General features: G+C 48.6%; 9 protein-coding genes across 9 annotated transcripts; 4 read left to right on the top strand and 5 right to left on the bottom strand.

Moving 5' to 3' along the window:
• Window positions 1-1,871: 1,871 nt before the first annotated feature.
• N7466_006038 (carboxylesterase/lipase family protein) lies at window positions 1,872-3,536 on the top strand (the record flags this gene model as incomplete). Its single annotated transcript, XM_057165435.1, has 1 exon — window positions 1,872-3,536. One exon carries the CDS (start codon window positions 1,872-1,874, stop codon window positions 3,534-3,536), a length of 1,665 nt encoding a protein of 554 aa, XP_057021034.1.
• A 284-nt stretch (window positions 3,537-3,820) lies between these two features.
• Window positions 3,821-5,683, bottom strand: N7466_006039 (uncharacterized protein; the record flags this gene model as incomplete). Its single annotated transcript, XM_057165436.1, has 8 exons — window positions 3,821-3,907; window positions 3,972-4,087; window positions 4,146-4,173; window positions 4,233-4,436; window positions 4,501-5,191; window positions 5,252-5,324; window positions 5,410-5,423; window positions 5,526-5,683. 8 exons carry the CDS (start codon window positions 5,681-5,683, stop codon window positions 3,821-3,823), a joined length of 1,371 nt encoding a protein of 456 aa, XP_057021035.1.
• A 2,004-nt stretch (window positions 5,684-7,687) lies between these two features.
• On the bottom strand, window positions 7,688-9,613 carry N7466_006040 (uncharacterized protein; the record flags this gene model as incomplete). The annotated part of the gene is made up of 3 exons (XM_057165437.1): window positions 7,688-8,744; window positions 8,818-9,190; window positions 9,253-9,613. 3 exons carry the CDS (start codon window positions 9,611-9,613, stop codon window positions 7,688-7,690), a joined length of 1,791 nt encoding a protein of 596 aa, XP_057021036.1.
• Window positions 9,614-10,750: 1,137 nt separating this feature from the next.
• On the top strand, window positions 10,751-11,397 carry N7466_006041 (copper transporter family protein; the record flags this gene model as incomplete). Its single annotated transcript, XM_057165438.1, has 2 exons — window positions 10,751-11,223; window positions 11,280-11,397. 2 exons carry the CDS (start codon window positions 10,751-10,753, stop codon window positions 11,395-11,397), a joined length of 591 nt encoding a protein of 196 aa, XP_057021037.1.
• Window positions 11,398-12,610: 1,213 nt separating this feature from the next.
• N7466_006042 (fungal specific transcription factor domain-containing protein) lies at window positions 12,611-14,568 on the top strand (the record flags this gene model as incomplete). Its single annotated transcript, XM_057165439.1, has 2 exons — window positions 12,611-12,706; window positions 12,838-14,568. The coding sequence occupies 2 exons, from the start codon at window positions 12,611-12,613 to the stop codon at window positions 14,566-14,568; spliced, it is 1,827 nt and encodes a 608-aa protein (XP_057021038.1).
• Window positions 14,569-14,617: 49 nt separating this feature from the next.
• On the bottom strand, window positions 14,618-16,201 carry N7466_006043 (Flavin monooxygenase FMO; the record flags this gene model as incomplete). The annotated part of the gene is made up of 3 exons (XM_057165440.1): window positions 14,618-15,421; window positions 15,475-16,051; window positions 16,143-16,201. 3 exons carry the CDS (start codon window positions 16,199-16,201, stop codon window positions 14,618-14,620), a joined length of 1,440 nt encoding a protein of 479 aa, XP_057021039.1.
• A 350-nt stretch (window positions 16,202-16,551) lies between these two features.
• Window positions 16,552-18,904, bottom strand: N7466_006044 (Hsp70 family protein; the record flags this gene model as incomplete). Its single annotated transcript, XM_057165441.1, has 9 exons — window positions 16,552-16,929; window positions 17,004-17,217; window positions 17,280-17,407; window positions 17,477-17,579; window positions 17,645-17,906; window positions 17,982-18,054; window positions 18,107-18,151; window positions 18,216-18,727; window positions 18,796-18,904. 9 exons carry the CDS (start codon window positions 18,902-18,904, stop codon window positions 16,552-16,554), a joined length of 1,824 nt encoding a protein of 607 aa, XP_057021040.1.
• Window positions 18,905-19,348: 444 nt separating this feature from the next.
• On the top strand, window positions 19,349-20,727 carry N7466_006045 (uncharacterized protein; the record flags this gene model as incomplete). The annotated part of the gene is made up of 2 exons (XM_057165442.1): window positions 19,349-20,282; window positions 20,345-20,727. The coding sequence occupies 2 exons, from the start codon at window positions 19,349-19,351 to the stop codon at window positions 20,725-20,727; spliced, it is 1,317 nt and encodes a 438-aa protein (XP_057021041.1).
• Window positions 20,728-20,913: 186 nt separating this feature from the next.
• On the bottom strand, window positions 20,914-21,807 carry N7466_006046 (uncharacterized protein; the record flags this gene model as incomplete). Its single annotated transcript, XM_057165443.1, has 1 exon — window positions 20,914-21,807. One exon carries the CDS (start codon window positions 21,805-21,807, stop codon window positions 20,914-20,916), a length of 894 nt encoding a protein of 297 aa, XP_057021042.1.
• Window positions 21,808-22,920: the final 1,113 nt, after the last annotated feature.

Raw genomic sequence — 22,920 nt, forward strand, 5'->3', positions numbered from 1 at the left:
CGCCGCTTTAATGAGGGTGCCCAAGCATGCGACACCCCTCACCCATCTTTCTCAGAGAGAGCCATCGCGCGAGTGTATTGCTCAATGGGCTAAACGGGGGGTTATATGGAAGCCGCGGCCTCTGAAGGCGATATGGGTCCACTTCCAGAGAGTGACCAATCATAACCATCCTCAGATCCACGTCCAATCAAATTGCTCAAAACTCATGGGTGAAGCATAAACTGAGTCGAGTCAGTCGACACCAAGATCTTAAGCATAATGATAGACGTGATCTGAGAGTGCTCTCTGGTTGGTTTAAATATATGGCATGTTAACAAAAAAGCGAAGTTTGAGATAATAAAGATAGCCGACCAGGGGCCTCGCAAGAGAAAGCTCATGCCGGAGGTTGATTATTGAAATCTACGAGTAGACTGAAACTTCCATACAGCGTGTTCTCATACTTTGTAAACGATTAGAACTTTTTTTTTTCGGCCCAGAAGTTTGATCTATTCAAAGTTTACAGACGCGGCTTCTATTCTAAGGGGTCATTAGTATATGCGTGTTTCTTGTATATTTCCCTTTTTAGCTTAGGTAGCAAACTAGTATATGACAAATTCTAGAAGTGGAAGTAACTACTTGACTAGTAACCCATACTGTGATAGTGGATCTACCACGGGGTATACTAATCATCGTCCAAATCTATGCACGTGCTGAAGCCTTAATTTTTGACATCACAGAATCCATGATCAAATGAATTATTGAGTAATGCTTGCTGGTAACACAAAGCAGGACTCAAAACGAATACAAAATGAAAAGAAATGAAAAGAAATGAAAAGAAATGAAAAGAAATGAAAAAAAAAGCCCTTCTCTGTCTTGAAGATAGAATGGTGGATGGAGCCATACTAGATGGAGCCATACTAGATGGAGCCATACTAGATGGATGTCGGATCTAAAGTGTGGTCTGACCGTCTGCACGAGTGCAGCGGAGGCCTCCGCCGAGTTGTCCGAAAGCAATTTGAGAGAGCGACGTCGCCAGACTACGTACTCCTTGCTCCATAACAAAGCTTCTCTGACAGGACGGAGTAGTGGACTAGGGGAGCTTGGTGGGGTAGACATACCTTTAATCTAGCCTTCAAATGTTATCTCTCCGCATTATGTGTATCAATCGGGATCTCCAAGTAAACACTGGGGACAATTTTGACATTCTTAGAAATACCAAGATGCGTATATGCGACACCAAGATAATTATAGTCTACTTGTCACTGGTGAAGAGTTGAGAAGATCTTATAACCCTTCAAAAATTCACGAAGCAGGTTCATTTTCAATTTGAAACTACAATCAAAACTCGGATGCCTGATAAGTTTGAAGTCAACAAATCTGTTAGGCTGACGGGAAGATAATCTTAGCAACGGTTCACATTCCCTGTTAGAGAATAAATCTTGTATACCTGGCACTCTGGCGAAACCCGCGGCAAATTTCATCTGAGCTTCGAACACGCGTGACGCGGCATCCCTTAGTTTGGCGCGGGTTTACGGACTCGGTCTCCCAATATGGAAAGCCAGGGCGATGATCTCCGAGACCCACACCTCGGGGTTCGATCGCCAAGGATTTTTTGGGTGAAGGATCAAGGTACATTCTTCAGACCAGTGGCTTTTCACTCCCGTCTCCTTTAATGGAGCAATAAAAGCCAATTCAAGCTTATGATTCGATGACGTGGTCAATAACGTACAGTTTCAGTCTCCACCATTACAACGTGGCGCAACTCTGCACAACCATGTTCAAATCATGAGTCGCCAGGGAGTCGACATGGAACGTGGTTATTTAAAGATGGCCTTGAATCCTTGCACCGGTACTTCTCCTGTCCCATCCTTTCGTTAAACCTTCTTTTCGTTATGCATATTTCTTCCCTTCTTACCGGGTTGGCTCTCGGGTCGGTTCTGGCTACTGCCGAGCCCATCCGTCGTTCCACCTCGAAGTACCCCGTGATCAAGACCAACAAGGGTTCCGTTCAAGGTATCGCCTCTGAATACCGCGACGAAATCACCGTCTACAAGGGTATTCCTTTCGCAGCCACTACTGGTGGCGAGAACCGTTGGAAGGCACCCAAGGCTCGCGAGGCCTGGTCAGGCGTGAAGAAGGCCGACTCCTTCGGCGCTCAGTGCGCACAGACTACTTCTTCCTCCGCTGGAATCTTCAACACTGCCTCCAACATCACTAGTGAGGACTGCCTGTTCCTCAATGTCTGGACTCCCACATACAACGAAACCAGCGACTTGACTTCCAAGAACCTGCCCGTCTACGTCTGGATCTACGGAGGTCGTTTCGAAGCCGGATCTGGAGACGTTCTCACCTACGATGGCTCCGGTCTTGCCAGCAAGGACATCATTGTTGTTACCCTGAACTACCGTGTCGGTCCTTTCGGATTCTTCGCTCATCCTGAGCTCTCTGCCGAGTCTGGTCACAACAGCTCTGGAAACTATGGTCTGCTGGACCAGCAGTTCGCCCTCCGGTGGGTCCAGGAGAACATTGCTCAGTTCGGTGGTAACCCCGAGCAGGTCACCGTCGGTGGCCAGTCCGCTGGATCTTCCAGCTCCCTCGATGCTATGTTCTCCCCTCTCGCTAAGGGCCTGATCAACGGTGTGATCTCCGAGTCTGGTGCTCGTGGTCCCCACGACCCTATTACCGGAAGTGACGCTACTAGCTACCGCACCAAGGCCCGTGCCGAGGCTCAGGGTGTGGCTTTCCAGAAGGAAATGAACAGCTCCTCTATTGCCGCCATGCGAAACCTGTCCATGGATTCCCTTCTCGCCTATGCCTCCCTCAGTGACACCATCTTTGTCGGAACTCAGTTTGAAAACCTTACCGATTCGTTTATGGAGCCTCCCCTCTGGCGTCCTAACATCGATGGCTACGTCCTGACCCACAACTACGGCCAGTCTCTTGACTTGAACGCCCACTCCGACGTCCCCATTTTGACCGGTAACAACGCCGACGAGTCCGGTGCTGCTACTACTACCGCCTTCAGCGCTGCTGAATACAAGAAGCTGTACACTGAGATGTTCGGCGACTTCGCTGATGAATTCTTCACTCTCTACCCCGGTGATAACGAGACCCAGGCCAGCGAGAACAGCAACGAGCTCTTCCGTGATCTCAGCCGTGTCGGTACTTGGCGCTGGGGTGTCGACTGGACTGCTGGTGGTGCCAAGAGCAGCGTCTACACTTACTACTGGACCCACACCCCGGCCGAGGATTCCTCTGCTGGCGCCTACCACGGCAGTGAGCTGTGGTATGTGTTCAACAACATTCCTTACTCCGATTACTCCAACGTTACCTGGACTCCCCGCGACTACAAGATCGAAGAGAAGATGGCCAACTACTGGGCCAACTTCATCAAGACCGGTAACCCCAACGGCGACGGACTGACTCACTGGCCCGAGACCACCACCACCAAGAACGTCATGTGGCTCGGTAACTCCTGGGGCGCTGGTGTTTTGTCCAAGTCTGAGGCCCGCATTGATTTCATCAAGCGCTGGGAGGCCACTCTCCAGCAGTGGTAAGCGCTGATTTGGAGTCACAATATCCGCAGTCTATGACCGGAACCCCTGACCACTTCATCTGAAGGATATTTGATCACTTCTTTTGACATATCTTTTTATTACATTGCCATTCTTTCGTTCTTCTGCCTTTGGGCAACCAATAGAGTTTGTATATAGTACATATAACTAGAAATTTGGAATACCAATTGTACAATAGACCAATTTCGCGGAGTCAATTCATGTCTATCAAGTCAAATAACCTCTAAATTTATGAATCTAGTATATTAATGCAGATTCCCATCTATCTATACAGCATTGCTAGCACAAGTCCAGCTGGCATTGTCAGTGCTGTCATGGATAGACTTACCCGAGACATATAGTCCGAGGGCACACTAATTAAGTTAGCAAGCCATTTATTAGTCGTGTGGGTGGTAACGACGGGCAAGAAAAACTTACAATGGCGATGGCGATTCCTAGAATACAGAAGTTGACGGATGTGAGGAAGATCTTCTTTGGTGTCGCGAACCATTGTCCCTTGTTCATGTGAAGCCAGAACATAGCAGGAAGACCGTCTGCCGAAGGTTAGTATATTTTTAGGATTTAAAATCAATTTCGCGATGTGGAACTTACAACTGAACCAACTTCCAAAGAGAGCACTCTGTGAATGAAACACGAGTTAGTGGCGTACGGGTACAAGAGGATTCGAGGGAGGCATACGATAAGACTCAACAAATCGTTGAACACGGGAATAGACTCGGCGATGACCCAGGCAATAGTCCAGGTGCTCAGACAGATAGCAACCCAAGTACCCGTAGCAAGAATACTACGCTGGTGCATGTGGTGGGAGCGATCGCCTCGGAAGATGCGAACGTAGATATACTTGCAAGCGACATGGCCGAAGACAACACCCGCAACGATGACCTACACAAGTTAGAAACAGAGGTTCAAGAAAAGAGAATGTCGTGGATTGAAAGTCTTGACTTACCGTCGGGATTGCAAGGCCGTATGCAACCTTCTTCATAACAGGCCCAGCAGCGGAAAGAGCAGGCGACTCAACAGACGGACCAACATAGCAGTAGATGACCATAGCCGCCACAACATACATAGTAGTATCCACAATCTGGAGCATAGCAAGAGACTTGGGGAACTGGCGAGGATCCTCCATCTCAGAGATAATACCGAAGAAAGACACGTGGGCGATAAAAGCGAAGACAATATTGGTGACGGCCAAGAAACCGTTAACGAAAGTAGGGTGGGTGGTGATATCGTTGACCACGTCGGCGGGTGTCTGAACAGCGACGGAGATCATAGTGACGATGGTAGCGATGAGGATACTGGCGGCGGAGATGGTGGACATCAAGAAGACTTTCTCGGACGTGCGTGGAAGAGAGGCGATGGAGCACGCGACCAAGCCCACGACTCCGAAGACAATGGTGCAGGTTCCGTGATCTGTGATGGTGTTGAATGTAACGGTGAAGGTGAGAATATGGCTGGCCATTAGGAAAATGATGAAGAGCAGCTGGCCGAAGTAGCAGATCTCGCGTCCGATGGGGCCTAAGAGGATCTCGCCGGCATCGCCCATGCTGTGCACTTGCGGATAGCGGAGCTTGAATTGGCCGAAAATGTAGCCGGTGTACCATGAGATGCCTGATAGGCCGAGAATGAGAATGAGGGCCCTGGTGATGTTTAGCTTTTGTGCACACTGCTGGAATATGTGTCGAGGGTCTGTTTCTTACGGGACAATTCCGAGAGTTGCCACGGCAGATGGTAGGGACATGATGCCAAGTGAGATGTTTTCGGCGACCATGACTTTAGATTGACGGTTCAAATGTTAGAATGGCCATAATCAATGTTGACGGCGATCAATGTTCAAGTTCAATGGTGGATCTCTTACGCATTCCAGCTTGCCTGTAATCGTGTTAGACTCCGAATGGTATGATAATGACCATGCATATGCACATGCACATGCACAGGTAACAAGAGAGCACCTAAGGACAGATGATAACTTACCACCACTTCATCACGCGATACTTTACTTCCCCGGATTCTTCATTTCCAAACGGATCCTCCACGACCGGAGGCTTCTCCAACTTTTCCGTATCCATCACATCATCCTCATATATCTCAAGCGCGGGCGGTCCAGAACCAGGCAAATGCGAGCCGGTCATGATGTCTTATAAAAAGTACCAAAAAAGGAAGAAGGAAAAAAAAACCACAAAAACAGCAACCTTCTAGACTGGACTAGAGAAGGGAAGAAAGCAAGAAGCTAAAAGTCGCGCGACGTGGAGAGTGCCCAAAGATGGGGGAGATTATACTGACCCATTTTTCTGTGTCTTGGCGTGTGGCGATTAGAAATTATTACCTTAGGGTATAAACTTTCTTTACGAGAATCTTCAAAAAATTGGGAGATTTGATTTCGCTATCTCCGGGGTACTGAGAAGTTCCACTCTGTGTGAACTTTTGTGGGTTTTGTATGAGCTGTTCTGCCCATAGCTGGCACCGGTGAATGGTGGCTAGTATGTTTTGAACGCGTTCCTGCATCCACCTGCGGATCATTTTTCTAGGCTTGAGCGACCGTGGGCCGATGTCTTGGTTATCTTGGTTATGGCTGTACCGTGGCGCTTGAAATGTCTTTGACCACCACTAGTGGCCGCTTTTGTGGCATCTCTAAGCGCGGTAAGGTGCTCCAGAATAATATAAGGGAAGGCTTTCGAGAAACGTGCTGAGGACCTTTTGTTCCACTCATACGTATCTACTAGGTTCATCTAATAATCTTGAGAAAAAACCGATTCTTTGCTGTCTGTTTTCAATACCATGCAGCACAAATAGGCTTTAAAGTTGGTCATAAACTTTGGAGAAAACCCTGTAAATATAAGCTTGTAACATGTAATTTACCAAAAGTTTCACTCTCGGGGCAGTTTCCTCCCCGAAGAACCAACTCCGGCCTGGTTGCCCGGCCCGGCCTTAGCATGCAAACGTGTAAAAATCAACCGGCCCGGCTCAACAGTTCTTGACCCCCCGGGGCCCCTCCATTTGACCGTTGATTATGATAAGATTGGAGAATTTATTTACTGATGACATTTCTGTTACTCATAGATTGAGTCATTTTACTCCAGACATTCAAATAAATCCGGGGAGCCTTGGAAGTCATTTTCCGGGGTTCGCAAATTCCAGAAGCGAGGATTGAGACCAACAACTTTTTTTTTCGGACTCCACAATTACGCGGGAACTTGTTACGTTTACGGTCGCGGGCTGGCTTTAATGGTTTTTAACCTTAGCACTTGCGTTATAGCGTGCCTCTCACGTGGGAGGCGCGCCGCTCCCGTTCAAGGGCTGATACTCAAAATTAGCTTCACTTGATCATTTTGCTTGTTGACTCGGTCATTGACCGACAACGGCCAGGTTTATAATAACCGTTACGGATGCTGCTTGAACCCCCACGGTAGGCCTGATTCGGGTCAGATGTGTCAATGTCGTCCGCGGGCCGGTAAAATTGGCACCATTTATCCGTGACGGCTACTGGCGGCTTCCAAGGGTTGGTCCTAGTCGAGAGTGCGATTGTTGATTTTACTGCTGAAACTTGAGAGGGCCGGAGGGAAGAAACATTCCCAGATTGAAGGCATGATATTCGGGCTGTGATAAAACTTTGAAGGCTCTTTATCTAATTCCAAGTTTGTGACATCACTGAATGTCAATTGGTATGAATCAGCGAAGCTTGAAAATATGCAAGCACGCGAGGACTAGCCACTTCTGGAAGTGGGTTCATGGTTTCGGTAGAACCTCCCGGATTTACAATTATCCGTCTCCGGTGGTTTATTAAATACTCACCTAGTACTAGGCACCACCTCTCAACATTACGAAGAATGCACACATTGGTCGATTCCGCTCAAGTTCAGTGCTTCTTCACACACTTCATCGATTGACCACCTGTATTGTGCCAGCCTGCCAGTACCTGAAAATCCTCCAATGTTAAAAATGAAGCAGGATCAAGGACCAAGGTATATGTATCATATATGCACTGTTTCTCAAGTGCTTTGTTATTTGGTGCGAATGTACAAATATATGTGTGGGTGAATAGTAGTCAGTAGGTAGTAAAGCATTCAAAATCTGCAATCCCAATGTTAGCAAAGTTTCATCCATCAACCTTGGAATGCACGTCTGTAAGAAACAACTCACGAGAAATTCTCTCTATGTAACCATAATTCACGCGTAACACCTGCTTTCTTGGCCAGAATCTTACTTTGAATCTCTGAAGACGCAGCACCAACATCATGAGTCATAGACGAAGGACCGCATACAACCACACCTACAGAGGTACCCTCCTGGTTTGCCAATTCTTGAGTGGCATTCGGGAGATCAGGCCTGCCAGTGAAGAGTTGAACACCAAATATCTCGCTTACCAAGGGGCTACACTCCTTGGAATGAACTTTCTGCATCTTCCCACTCTCTCCCGCGACTTCCCTTCCATCAGAATCCGATTCTGGACTTGACTGTGATGAGAAAGTCTCATGAATGTGAACCGACAATCCAGCAACTGGTTTTTGTTGCGACTGCCTAGCCGCCAAATCTTCCAGTGCTTGCATGTACCACGCCCGCATCCCGGGATCGCGCGTAGCAACAATAACCTTCATCTCTTTGTGATTCTGGGGAGAAGAGAAACGGACAAAGTCTTCAATCATGGATAATGTCAACCCAGCACCGGCTCCTCCACCGACAATTAGCGACTTATCGAATTCTTGAAGACGGCCCACCGGAGTTCCGCCGTAGGGTCCGTCAATTAGCACCGGAACTTGAACGTCCGGGTTCTTTTTGGCCATGCTCATCAAGCGTCCCGTCACACCGCCGTGTTGCTTAATGTAGAAGACTAGCTGGTTCTTTCCGTCCCGTTGGGGAACGGAGCAGATTGTGAACGGGTGGGCTGTCAAAGAGTGCATTCCACATGTCAAGAAGCGCAGAAAAATGTGCTGGCCGGGACCCCACTCCATTCTCGTATCGATGGTGACTTTGAAAGTCTCATCGGTCTCGGGTACGAGACGAGCCTTGTGCTTGATACCGTGCTCGAACCATGTTCGACATTGCGAGTACAGCCAAGAGAGAGTATAAAGAACGGCAGTTGCAATGAAATAATCCCAAGAGGACATGCGGAAGTCACAGTGAATGAAGAAAAATATGACAAAGACCATTGCCATGAAGAAGTGGGTGGCCTTGAAGAACTCGTAGTATCGGTTCCTAGGCAATCGGGAAGTGTTAGCAAATTCTAGAAGCGATATTGGACGTACTAGGGGAAGGGCGCCAAAGTTACCGGATCCAGGGAATGGACATGAAAGTCAGCCATGCTTGAGCGATCAGAGCAACAACTCCGGTCACCCACACACCACCAGTATTCCATTGTTCTTTGATGTCGCCCATCCACATGTTGTATACGATAAAAGGAAATGTGTGAACCAATGCCAGCACGAACATGGCCCAGGCAACCCAGTTGTGCCAGATGAAGAGCTTTTCATGGGAGATGCCAGTAAGCATTGTAATAGGGTTGCTTTTGGCGCCGAGGATGATAAGGAATGGCATGCAAGCAAGTGCCATGAAGCCGGCTCGCGTCGCGATGGGTGGAGATCCACCATAGCTGAGCTCCATGGTGTTGGGCCAATAATAAGGATGAGGTCCGAGAGTCATCGCTAATGAGGGAAGAGATTAGTGGTGAGAAAAGTAATGATATGATGGACCTTTTCTCTCTTACAAAGGAAGTAGACCAAACCTGCCGCTCCAAGCAGAAAAACACCAAGAGATTGAGAGTTACACCCCCCAATCCGCCAGCTCTTGTAAGAGAGGAAGCGCAAAAATGCCAACGGACGCAGCCACATTCGACTTTGCTTTGCACGCCGCGGAGTGATACTCTCCGTTACATGGGCAATGGAGAAGAGAATAATTGCAACCATGAAGAATGCCACGGTTGGTAAGGCATAGCGATGGTCAGCCTCATACCAGTTAACCCAGTATTGCTTTTTATAGGCACATTGCTCTGGTGTCATGGTACACACTCCCGGGTCACGGTCTGAGTGCAGCAGCACCGGCTGGTCCAGGAACGGAAGCATGCCCATCTTGACCGTTGAACTATGAGTGGTCACCAGAAGCCGTTAAGGAAGAAATGATAATGACAAGAGGTGGAATTTTGCAGATCCAACGAGGATGCTATCATTATTAATACTAATCTCGATTCCAGGTCCGTGTGCGAATTAATTCCCCGTTTAACACGAGTTAGAACTCCACTATGACCGCTGACAGGTTTGAAAATCCGATTCATGCTCAATTCATCGCACGCTAATTCCTGCCTCATCCAGACCGGATGATTAGGTATCAAGTCTGGGCTGCCAAGTGATTGCCAAGGAATGAGATTGCAGATTGACGGAGTGGGAGATTTGTTAATAATCTGCTCTGGCCTCTATTGCAGCTGTATCTATGAGGTAAACGTGCTCATGGCATATGGATAGAAACGTATAACATATCAATGTGGCTTGATATCTGGACATCAAACGAGAAATATAACGTATCTTGATGATATGAATGTGAGTGGATTTGCGGTGGTTGATGTTCTTGTGCTTCTCGCCCCGCAAAAATGAGCACATTTGAGAGTGTTTTGGGGGTTTTGGTGGCGCAGTGGAGCTTCCCGCTTCGCTTCCACCCGACTTCGCGTGTTCAGCAGCAAATCAACTCTCGCTGCTTTTCGACTCCACTGAAACACAGTTCAAGCTCTCAGATCTCATGGGCGTTGATTTCATGGGTTATCGCGGATACATTGAACTCACTGCCATCCTTTGCATATGCCGCTGAATAACTTGTCATACTAGGAGGCAAGACCACCAGGATATTACTCAATCGACCATTTAGGTCGTTCCAGAGGAGAACAGATACTTGCTTAGTGAAGGGGAAAGCACCGGCTAGACGCATCAGGTCTGGAGGTCCGAATCACCAGACCCACTCGCAATGATCGCAAGTTTCCACAAAGATGTGCCAAGAAACGAAACATGCTCTTATTAAAGAGTGGGGTGCCGGCATAATTCGTTTTGAATAACTTTCTTGTCAAATCTGTCAGACATCTCACATGCAGCCGATCGGCTACTACGTCGTTTCTATATAACCCGGATTACGGTCGCACTGGCAACCCTCCCGATAAATCTTACTTATTCCAGCCAAACGAACTTCCAAGGTGCAAACCGAACGGTAGTCGATCAGCCATGATGGATATGTCTGGAATGACCACCACCACCATGTCAATGGGGACAGCCACAACAACAGCAATGTCCATGGCTACATCCACATCTTCTTCGATGGACATGGATTCAAGCATGTCCATGTCCATGTCCGACATGTCAATGACATTCTTCACCTCCTTTAAAACCCCGCTATACGCCGACGACTGGACTCCCACGTCAAAGGGAACTTACGCCGGGACTTGTATCTTTTTGATTGTCCTTGCCATCATCTTACGCGTGCTCATTGCCGTGCGTCCAGTCCTGGAGGGTCGTCTTTGGACAGACGGCATCAGCCATGGGAGTGAGCCTCTCATCGGGGAGCACGACGGTGGAAAACAAATCTCTGGTGCGCAGCAGAGCATGCAAGAAATCGGACGCAGGTGGTCCAGATGGCGCGTGAATCCTGCCGCAGGCCGTGCGACCTTTGAATTAATACTTGCTGGAGTTGCCTACCTCTTGTAAGTCTTCTGCTAATATCACTGTGTTTTGCCTTTGAAACTAACGGGGGATTTAGGATGCTGGCGATTATGACTATGAATGTTGGATATTTTCTTTCTGTCCTTGGGGGCATTTGGTTGGGCACGTTTATTATGGGCAGTGTCGCTGCTGATAGTACTTGGATGCATTGCTGATAAGATTGCATGTATTGAAGCTCAGTTCAACATGGATATTGAAGCTGGGATCTTGACGACGTGGAGATGCACGTTGAGACGCTCTTGTGCACGTAGTATAATACCCAATTTTCGCATTTTTATTAATTTTACTCTTCACTTGACGGATTTTTGATCTCAACTAGCCGGTTCGAGGGGAGGTCAGCGGATCTTGATGAAGGCAATGTGGTTGAATGACCCGTGGATAGGTTGCAGTCCTTGTCAACCTTGGAAGTTACACAATTTCGGGATTACTGACCTTGCGCATGAGCTGTGATCACGTCGGAGTCAGGCACTCAATTCTTGACAGTGACAATACATCATGCTAGTAGAATTAATACCGGGGACGATATTCAATTATTAACCATTCTGTTCGACTACGTACGGATCTAATGGAACAGATCGCATAGCTTTAGCCCATCAGTCGGATAAGATTTATTGCGTGGTAATCCAAGGGAACCCGGCAATGGCCGGAGCAAGGGGGTTAACTGGCCCGGCATGCGATACATCACAAATTGTCACCATTAGCTGGCCTGACCTATCACCAATTTCCTGCACACACCCGGCGGCTAGATCCTAGTCAAGAAGCTCGGTGTGCCCAGCCCCTGGATGTCTTTCTTTCTTTTTTTTTCGCATTGCATGCCAACTGCCCGTTCCGTACAACGGACTCAAGAGGCACACGCAATTAGTCGATCGGGGTCTCGATATTCGACGTAATTCGAAGAAAGTTTGTCGAGCGTTGTCTAACAGGAAATCACTGACGCGATGGGTTACGCGATGGGGCCCCGCGAGACCAGTTGGCGAGTCCTAGCCACAAATGGGAAACATTTGAGTCTTACACGACACGGTCGCCAACTTGAATTTAAGCTCAATGACATAATTCACCTTTTCATTCACTACAATGGAATGCCTTTTGGAGAAGAAAACATCAACTATTGATCATCTGATACTGCCGCGCTACTAACACATCACCAATTTGAAAAGTTCAAACAAATGACTTGATGGGGACAAAAATGGCGTGCTTCTCCAGCGAATGACAATGGAGCTCTTATCACATCGCGCTATCTCCCCGACACCAACTCCTTCTGTCGCTTATCCATTCGAACCATCATGACGATGGAGGGCTCTGTTCATCGCTTTCGGGTCCAACGCGGGAATGCCCCTGTGCAACCGAATTCTCATGATCAGCGGAACAATGGACCCGCCGTTGGGACCCCTCATGGCCCCGCTCAGGCTCGCCGCCCATCCACTCTACCCGCATGTCGACGCTGTCGGCAGCAGAAGAAGCGATGTACGCGAACTGCAGAAGGGCCTTGCAGACCCTGTCTTTCGGCTTGGCTGCCTTGTTCCCTCATGGAGCGAGATAAGAGTCCCCATTCGAGGGAACGAGAATTACGATCTCGAATTGACTGGTTGAGCCAGTTAGTAAATCAGTCGTTGCCAGCGGGTGGGCCGCAGATCGAGTCCGTTGAGACGGGTAGGGAGTTGTCTCTAGGATCACTCGGGCCGTCCAGTGGGAACCGGTCGCCATCAATTGATGCGATCGAGAAAATGGAAACCGATAGTAGCGTGCGCGAAGAGAGCCAGGATTCTTCTTCCAAGGTCGAGGAAGATGATGATAAGGCTATATCTGTTTCAGGGGGGCGGAAATGTCTGCAAGCTTATTTTCGACATGTTCACCGCGCATATCCCTTTTCTGATAGCGAGGTTGCGCAGCAGGAATTCGAGAATATTTGCACCCAAGAAGCGCAGAATGGGTTTCTTTCGCGATCGGCTGTGCCAAGCCGGCTGCACATGTTAATGGCGATTGGGTTTACGACACTGCAGCGGGCCGGCGAAGCACAGGATATTGAAGAGCGACCATTCGAGCCGTGTTTGAAGACTATTCTGTGCGAATGTGTTACCCGAGTTGAGGAACATTCGGCAGGCACTTTGCTCCTGCTGGGCTTGTACCTCTTGTTCAAGCCCAGTGATCTGGATCCCAGATCCATCGTTGGCGTTTTGACCCGCCACGCATTAGCGATCGGACTAGTGAGCGAGACACCGGCATGCCAAAACCTTTCTCCTCGTTCATTAGAGCTGCGTCGTCGGTTGAGTTGGTCAATCTATGTTTTCGACCGTATGATCGGCATTTCATACGGACTTCCATTCGGGTTATCGAACGACTCAATGCAAGTCCCATTGCCAAGCATCATGATCCACGAATATGGGTCGCAAGAGGGTCACCAGTATACGATCGCGCTCCAAGTCAGCAGGCACGTTATTGCTCTCCGACAACTCGAGACCCGAATTGTAAATTCCATTTATAGCCACAGCCCTCCGGTGCACCCGCAGGAGTTACGGCGCCAGATCGAAGATTGGTATACACAGGGTTGCCTCCTATCTAGCTCGGCGCTGTGGGAGCAGGACCAGGTCCCATTTCATACGACCATCACCTGGTTGAATGTCCGCTACCAAAATCTTCTTATCCTACTATATACACCCGCAAGAGCCGATTCGGCATCAGAAGACAACCTGGCCCAGCTGCAGGCAGCTGCGCAGCAGTATATTCAACTGAGCCTCATTCTCCACGAACACCGTCATCTACCCATGAACTGGGTCACTCTGTGTCGCTTGCTCTCACTGTCGGCTATCTTTCTTTACTGTGTCGCGCAGTGGTCCCCGGCATTCCAAGATATTCCAGAGATTACCCTACTCGCCTCCTTACTGGAATTGTTTGCACCCACTTGGATTCCTGCACACGAAGCGGCTCGCCTTCTGCGATGCCTGGCGGATATTACTGGGAAACAGAAAAATCCCATCATACCACTAAGTCAGTCCTCGGCATCCTCGGTCATAACTTCTCCTGGGCTAGAGGTAGAACGTGGTCTCCAGGTGATACAAGATGAGTTAGCTGTGCTACTGAGTGATACCTTAGGTGAAGCAAGCTTTTATATATGGCCTTTGAGATCTAAAGTCGCCGATAGAAGGCTGTCGCACCAATATGTTACTCTGGATGGCATGGGTGGTATTCCTGATGGAGCACAATTCGGATCACGGATCGGTATCCCGCAAAACACCATTTTGACACCTGCAGACAATGCTCTGACAGAAAGTCCACTGGAAACACAATGGATGAGTCTGCTTGGTGGTCTTGGATCGGATATGCTCTGAACGAGCAAATCCCTTGATTATCTCGAAAGGGAATAATATCTGCAATTATTTACAGATGAGCTTTACTCAGCCCTGTATCCTGTAGCGTTTCTTCGAATCCAAAGCCAAGCTGCTCAAGGCTTGTAACTTCTCTCCGATGATCACCCAGTGCCTGTGACGCTTTCTTGATCAACGGGAATCTGGCCCGCGTCCACTTTTCTTTCTCACCCCAGAACGGAGACTGTTTCCCGCTGCCATTGTTTTCAAGCCCATCGCGGGGCACGGCCATCGAGCTTTGATGATGCAAATAGTTGATGTATTCTGCATCGAGCGGAAACGCAAGAATGTTGAAATTCCGCCCATCTCCTCGTTCAAATTTCCATTCCTCAATCCAATGCTCCATCTCAGCTTGCGAAGGTAACACCAGGCGTCCTGAGAAAATCCGCGCAACCCACGCGCCCTGCGCCTGACTAATTGGGAATGGGACGATCCGCTGCGGGAACCCGATGAGCGCCAGTGTGGGCTCTGAGGTGAAAAACACGTGCTGGTATAGATTTTGCGGTCGAAGGCCATCGGTAATGATGCTGGGTCGGAGGGTCGATAAGAACGGCAATGAGAAGTGATAGCCTGTGCAGAAGACGATATGATCGACATCGCGCTCTTCGTGCCCGTTGGCAAAATGCACTCGGCCGCTCTTGGGGTCTAGTAGGCTTATCTCAGGGAGAGCTTTGATGACCGCTGCTTTCTCGGGTGATAGTGCTGTTTCTGTTCGCTCCGATATCAGCAGTGGATGTTGGGAGACTTGGCTGATTTGCAAGGCAATGTCGATTCCAGAGGCGGAGTGGCCCACCACGATGACTTTCTGTTTCTTCTGCTTAAATTTCCGGAATCTTGATGGGTCTCAAGTGGATAGTTGGCATGACATACCTTATTCTTAAAGGGCTCTGCGCGGCGATACGAGGACGAATGACTAATAGATCCCGGAAACATGCGATACCACTCAGCCAGACCTTGAATATCAGGGACGTGGGGGTCATTATGATGCCCGTTTGCAACGACCACGGCATCAAACTGTGCAGTCGAGACTTGATTGGTCTGGAGATCCCGCCATGCAACTGCCCACTCTGTGCGCGGGTGCCTTCTCGTCACAGAAACATCGACAACAAGCGTCTGTAGCTTTATAATGTCCCGCAGCTCATCGGCATATCTGTGCAGATAGTCCTTAACGACTACATGCGAAGGAAACAAAGCTGTTCCATCCGGAAATGGAAAATCGCAGAATCTCATCATGGAGTTCGGAATATTCGTTTCCAGGGAGTCATAGACTGGCGATATGAACTTGCCGTTCACCGGCTGCTGGGGCGTCGAGCTAGGATTTGGGTTGGGAATTGGGATGGCATTGTTGCTAGTGCCTTCATCGCCAGTATAATTCCATACACCACCGGGCTGGTCCCGCTGTTCAAATATGGTGATAGTTTTGAATTTCTGTTCTGCTAGGAGATACCTACCCAAGCGTCAGTTCATGAGTTTATTTCTTGCGCCTACTAGATTTAAGATTTATTCAAGGTTGTTGTAAACATGGCGGCTCCACTTACTTTGCGACACCCAGCCCACAAGGCCCGGCGCCGATAATTGCTATCCGCTCGATGTTCATGGTAGGAGGAATGTGTATAGCATAAAGAAAGAGTTCAACCGGGTGTATTTAAACAGCTCGCATTTGGTGGGGGCTGTGATAAGATAACGTCGCGCTAGTCTCCAATGCGCGTCTGGAGATCTGGCGCCATTGGGCCTTAAACTCGCGTTCCATTCCAACTTCTCAATGCAGTAAGAAATTGTCGGAGAATCTCCGACCACGCAACAGGGTCACTCCTTACAGAAGCAGTTGAAACGATAATACACCAAGGCCGCACGTCCATTTTCCAAACATAAAATAGTATTACTAAATACACAGGGTATTTGAAGGTCATGTAGAGAGCTCAGCAGTAACATACCATACTCCAAGGTTTAATTATCAAGTCCCGCAGCTGGCATCCACTTAACCGCAATAGCATCATGCCCAGTGCTCCGAATCATTCTATCGCGCGACCAGAGCTGAAAGGAGAGATCGGCAGGTCCGACTACGACTTTTACATCGAAAACCGTCCTCCAAAATGTGGGCTTCGTATTGTACCAATGCCTGTTTTTCAACTTTTTGTCAACCTTCTCAGTTGAAATGTCGAGATCGCAAACTCTCTGAACACCCCTATGGCTCAAGCTGGAGGGGAGTTCATCAGGCGGAAGAGTTGACATGACGACGCTGACTTTCCAAGGGTCATTTTCGCGACCTTTATCCATCTTCAATTGGAAGCTCTTGGCCAATCCTGTGTGCGGAATTGGGATAGACTGGATTAATCACAGGTAAGTAAGAAAGTGTTTGGTTTTGGATCAAGTGTTCACCTCGGCTTGCTGGAACATACCTGAATAACAAGCCAGTCGACCTGGTTGATTGCGTAGGTTACTTTGTCTCGTGGGTCAAGTCGTACTGGTTGTCCGATGTGCTTCTCTGCATTATAAGGCTTGTCACAGACAATGCCGTAACTTACGGGAGAGCATCGCGATCCGAAAGTGACAACTCCCCGTTTGATTTGCTGGATTCGATCCAAGACCAGGCCATGGACTACTACCAGCTGTCTATGTGTGAAATAGATGTTAGTACGCTGTTTCTATTTCACGATCTTAAGGGGGCACTGTACGGTTCATCAGCGACGAGAATCTGCATATCAACGGCGTTTGGATGGTCTTTGGAGTTATTGTATCGGTCCATAAGACGCTGCCTTAAATATGGAGAACTTCCAAAGCCTCCCGATAGAACCAAATATGTCTATTATCGTAATTTAGTTATAAGTATTTGCATCCCGTGTGTAAACCAAAAGGCTTGGTTGGTACTTACAATGCTATCCTCGGGATATTTGGAATGCATTTGTCGGATATGCCCATCCATGAGGGTGATCATCTCATCAATCTTCAAATCGAAAGCTTTTTTCAGATCGTCCCTAGTTCCATAGTTAGCGATTTCTGGGTGAAATTCTATCCGGATAAGGAACGAGGTTGCCTGTACCATGAAATCCGCATCTGTCCATCATATATCTCGGCAGCGGGGTGGGTCAAGTTGGAGTCTGACGACGGAACATCAAGCTTCAGCCAGGGTGTTGCAGAGGCGTCTGTCCCGAACGCGCACTTTAATCGTTGGAATCGGCCTGATATCATTCTCCATGCTGTTTCGTTTGGTGGAAGACCCAGCTCATCGTGCGCCTTTTGCAATCTTGCGAATATCAGGTCGTAGATTTGTCTATCAATGAACGTTGAACCAATGGGCTGTCCTATCAGTAAGTTAGCTCACGCCTGCTCTGTGATGCTCATCGGGCATCAGCCGAAGACAAATTTCTCAATGTTACCTTCAACATGCCCAAGCTGTTCAAGTCTTGTCGGCTCTCCCCTGGACGAAATGAGCTTGAGAACATTCACATCCTATTCTGGTTATCAGTATATCGGTGAATATATGGTAGTAAGATTTCCTCACAGTAGTTCCTCCACCAGCATCGCAGACTAAAATCGTGTCATCTGTCTAAAGATCATTTATTATATGATCAGCTGGGAGTCAAATATGACTAGAGACGCTCTTTTCCTACCTGATAATGTTCATTACCAGCATAGACTGCCGCAGCCTCAGCCTCAGTGAGGCCTATGGAAACGCGATGATTCGGTGTTTTAGCGTTGATCGCTGTTTCGAGAAGGCTCCTCGTTTCTTCAACCATCCGTACGTCCTTCCAGGTGGTCGGTACGCTGAAGAGAAACTCAACATTACGCGAAGAAAAATGCGGAATGGTATTGGTGAAGTGAGAAATCGCATGTTGATAAACGCAATGGACATAGTCCTGGAACCATTTCTGAGCTTCGGCGCGAGTTGGAGCCCCAGGATAGTCATCATGGTATTGAGGCGCGAGGTGCAGTTTGAAAAATTCCTTGATATTCAAAGACTTCTCCTCTTGATCGCACTGGAAACCCCATTCTTTTAACCCGCCGTGCTTGTCATATTCAATGCAGGTAGGTACTTTGTTGGAAAGCTCTCCTGGCAATCTTCCTGGCCAACGCTGTATGGTTTTTGGCGGAAGCCATTCAGGTGCAGAGGAGTAAGCAACACCTTCAGATAGAATTATTATTGTGTTCTAATGGATCAAAAAAAAAGGCGCCGCAGAACGAAATCCCTACCAGTATAAGTCATGCCAAAGTCAATGCCCACCACAATATCTGGGGTCCACGCGCCCCAATTCCCTTCCAACCCATAATGCTCGGGAGGCACAACCTCCTTGTCACTCATTTTGACGAGGCAATATGTCAAGACTTGATTCACACCTTTGAAGTCCTCGGTGTAGTTGAGGGCCTTTGAAGATGGCCTCGGGATAAATAGAAATGCGAAAATGTTCTATTCTCTACTTTCCGACTTTTGTTCTTCCCCCTGACAGCGAAGTTAGCCTAATTTAGCCCCATCCCGTATCGACGCATCTCAGTTGGGGGCCAATTAATGTATCACAGCTTTTAGCCGCATTAGTCCCACGCCGTCGCAGTCGCGCACTTGCCATTGGGCTGAAACGGACCCACTACACCCGGGTGTCACATTGTGTTTTCCAAAAATACAGTTAATATCGGGGTATGTTTTCAAAAATACAGTTCAGCTCCGAGCCTCTTCTCCTGTGTACTTTCCGTCCGAATCTCTTTTCTCCTCATCCATCAGTGCCAAATTTTTGAGTCTTTTTGATTCAAAATGGATTCAATTCGCGATTTGGAAGCTGCGGCCTCAGTAACTCCTGCAGCCACGACAAACACGGGTTACAATGACGGTCAATATATCAATTCCTCCACCGCCTCTAGCACCGACACGACCAAAACAAGCACTTCCCCGTCATCCACAGCAAGTGACACTACTTCAAGTACTACCTCTTCGAGCTCGGATACTCTATCTAGCACTACCACTACCCACAGTGGTGCTATCAACTCTACAAATGTCGCCTCTATCACTTCCAGCAGTGCGATACCCACGCACACCAACGGTACAACGACTCATATTTCCTCTGCTAAGCACATCAGCACCGGGGCACTTGCAGGGGGAATAGTAGGCGCATTTGCTGGAGGCTGCATCTTGGCATTCATTTTGGCATTTCTGCTCCTTCGCAAGCGCAAGCCCTCACAATACCCCCCTGCAAAAAATGAAGACGCCGGAGTCATTTCTTCGGTTACCCCGAAAGGGGCAACACAGAGAGTCAGCCACGTGCGAGATGCCTCATTTGCCGCATCTCAGGCCGGCAATCCGTCTTATTTGAAGCCATTCGCCGCTGGAGCTGGTACTTTTGACCTGGCCCCTTTCATTGCCGAGGCTGCAGACGATAGCACCGTTTCCACTCGCGTGCAGACTTTGTTTGACCAAGTCAGCTTGCACGTGGATAACTATTACTCAACGTCTGGACAGCAACGTCGGTTGACTCCTGAAGCAGTGGCTCAGATCAATCAATATGATTCTGGTGTTTTCGATACTTCGCTGGCGACTGTGCTTTCAAATTCCCGCCCCCAGCGACCAATTCTCACCCATACACTTCTTTATGCTGTCATGCGGGCTATTCAGCCTCAAGCTCAGGGATCTTTGCTTCCGGCATGTTACAGGTTAGGACCACAGGCAAATGGACGTGATACGCTTGACACAGGTACAGCTCTGTTACTTCCTGCTCTGTTTTTTACCATTTCACTGACCCAACTTTACTTACAGATGATCGCTCAGTATTTGCGTGGCGCATGTTAACATCTCATATTTACGCTTCGAAATACTCAGCCACTCCGGCTCAACTGGAAGCTCAGAATGACTCGATCACACGGTTTGCGAATGCCTTCACCGAGGCTTTTACGCCATACAGCGATCCTCAGTTCAATGAAGCTGATCGCCTCGTCCATCTGACTAGTGTGTGCCGGGCGGCAGCTGAGCTTGGTACTTGGCTGTTTTCTCAGCCATGCTTCTTTGAGCTCGGCTGGGGGCCGACCAGTTCGAGCAGCAAGATCATCATTTTCCCACAATTTGTCAAGACTTGTGACGAGCAGGGAAATTCACTGGCCGTGCCTCAGACCTTACTACAGCCCGTGACGCGGCAAGTCTGAAATGATATTATCTAATGTACTGCAATTTTAATACGGGAAACATGATCGGTCATTCTACTCGGGGTCTCAGAAGTTTTGTGAAGGTATTGGCTCAGATACGCGGGGTACTAGTGCCTAGTATGTATATGATATACAAGGGAGAAACTAATTGAATACTTGCTTTGTATATTTCATATTCGCTGGGTACTATGAAGCGGCTCCTTTGGATCGTCGCCAGGCTAGCAAATCATGCATATCACTGTTCAACGGACTTGGCTTCGGGGGCGTCCTTTTTTTAGTATCTTCAAGCTCCCCAAGACCACCAAGTGAATCATATTTCTCAAGGTTCAACGAGCTCGGTTTCGGTGATATCCACGGCCGACTGTCTCCAAGTTCACTAAGGCAAGCAACGGAATCATGCCTATTATCGACGTTCAGAGAACTCAGCTTCGGCGATATCCACCTCCTCCCCTCTTCAAGCTCACTGACTCCCCCAACAGAATCATGCAGACTAGCGGAGCTGTATATCCCGCCCTTCACAGGCATCTCCCCTCCAAGTTCGTAGATAGGAACAGAAGTAGACCGAGGAGTATTGAGTCGCTGGAGCCGAGTCAAAACCGCCGACAGACTGGAATGGCAAGCCAAAAGGCGGTGAGTCTTGTCCCGCGCTCGTTGATTATCGCGCGAGACCCAGCGTATCTGCCTTCCCAGGCTAAGCTTCCCGTTCCTGGTCGCGCTCTCCACCCGCGTCGGCTCCAGAAAAGCGAGCACGTCGCGAGCTGCGCCATCAATATCGGAGATGGTACTGTCCATCCAGGACTTGTCGTCAGTGTTGAGTAAGTGGGCATTTGACTGGCGCAGGCGCTTGGCCTCGTGGAGTTGTGTAAGAATATGATTTGCCGTCTTGAGGATCTCCTCTGTTTGCTCATTCACGGATGATCGATGCCCATCCTTATCCTTGCCTGACATCCGTTGCCAGAGCGACTTCTCGCGCTGCGAGCCTCGGTCGGAAATGATGGATGGTTGGCCAGATTGTGAGGAACTGATGCTCTGATTCTTCTGTCGCGACTCAGAGCCGAACCTTCCGTTTGTAAGGCCCATCGTGGCTGGGCTGGCTAACGATTCCGCGGGTTCGCAAGGCAGAGGGAAAGCAGAAAACACCCGCCCCCCCTCGCCCCCTCTCACTGCATAATTCTTGTTTAATTTGGGGGGGAATTGGGGGTCACTTCCCTCGTTCTCGGACTGCCCAGGTCGTACGGGCTAGTATCGGCCGGGACGAATCAGATCCACGGGATATCCGTCAGGACAATTATAACGATTGGGTTACTGTGTACGGATTAGCGGAACAGGTGCCATCGAAGACAGCTTTAAATACCGCCGGGTGTGATTCCGAAACACAATTACTGCATAGCTCCAACGCCGCAGATAGACATTGATGCAGAATTCCATGAGGAAAAGCAAAAAAGAGGGGTCTCCTGTAACACTCATCAAATACTAGCGGTATTTTAAAGCTCTATGGCCTCCACTTTGCTGACAATTATAGACTCAAGAACCGCTGGCGTTCCTTCGCTCACATTGATACGTGATAGCTTGCATTAGCGTGTTTACCATTCATTTCAGCCAAAATACACGAGTCAAGACTCAAGACACTGCCCATGTGGTCTAAGCCGCATTTTTCACCAAACTGACTAGCCAGGGCCCAGGATAAATCCCTGCCGCATCCTGTTGAAATAATCACAATTCATTCGTTGTCCAACGGATATTCAGAAGATTTTCATGTAGAATTCGTGCTATTTTTGGGGGTGGAAATCGCAATATTTGAGCATTTGCTATACCTGAGTGTTCTGGCGAGGCGATGGGGCTCTCAAACGCCTCAATAATCCCGATCAGCCCCCACCCCCGCTTACAAAAAATAACTTCAAAGTTTCATCGATATAGCTCTGGAGAAGGGGCTGGGGCGGCTCTTAGACCTCGTCCGTAGGCGTATCCTCTCCGGGGCAAAAGAAAACTTGAAATCGCGCTAACCTCGTATAAACCCAATAAGGGTTTAAAAGCTTGATTATTGTACGAGTCGGCCATAGCAGAAGTACCGCGCCTTGCCCCCTGTTTATTTCAAATGTTGAGTAATCAACCACCCTGGGTCGATTTCAAATTGGACCACCGAATCTGCAGGAACATGGGTTATCTTAGGTATGTGCCATTCATTGCATGAAA

This window comes from Penicillium verhagenii (genome assembly GCF_028828195.1).
Source record: "Penicillium verhagenii strain IBT 33310 chromosome Unknown utg000006l_segment0_segment0, whole genome shotgun sequence".
NCBI classification, from domain to species: domain Eukaryota; kingdom Fungi; phylum Ascomycota; class Eurotiomycetes; order Eurotiales; family Aspergillaceae; genus Penicillium; species Penicillium verhagenii.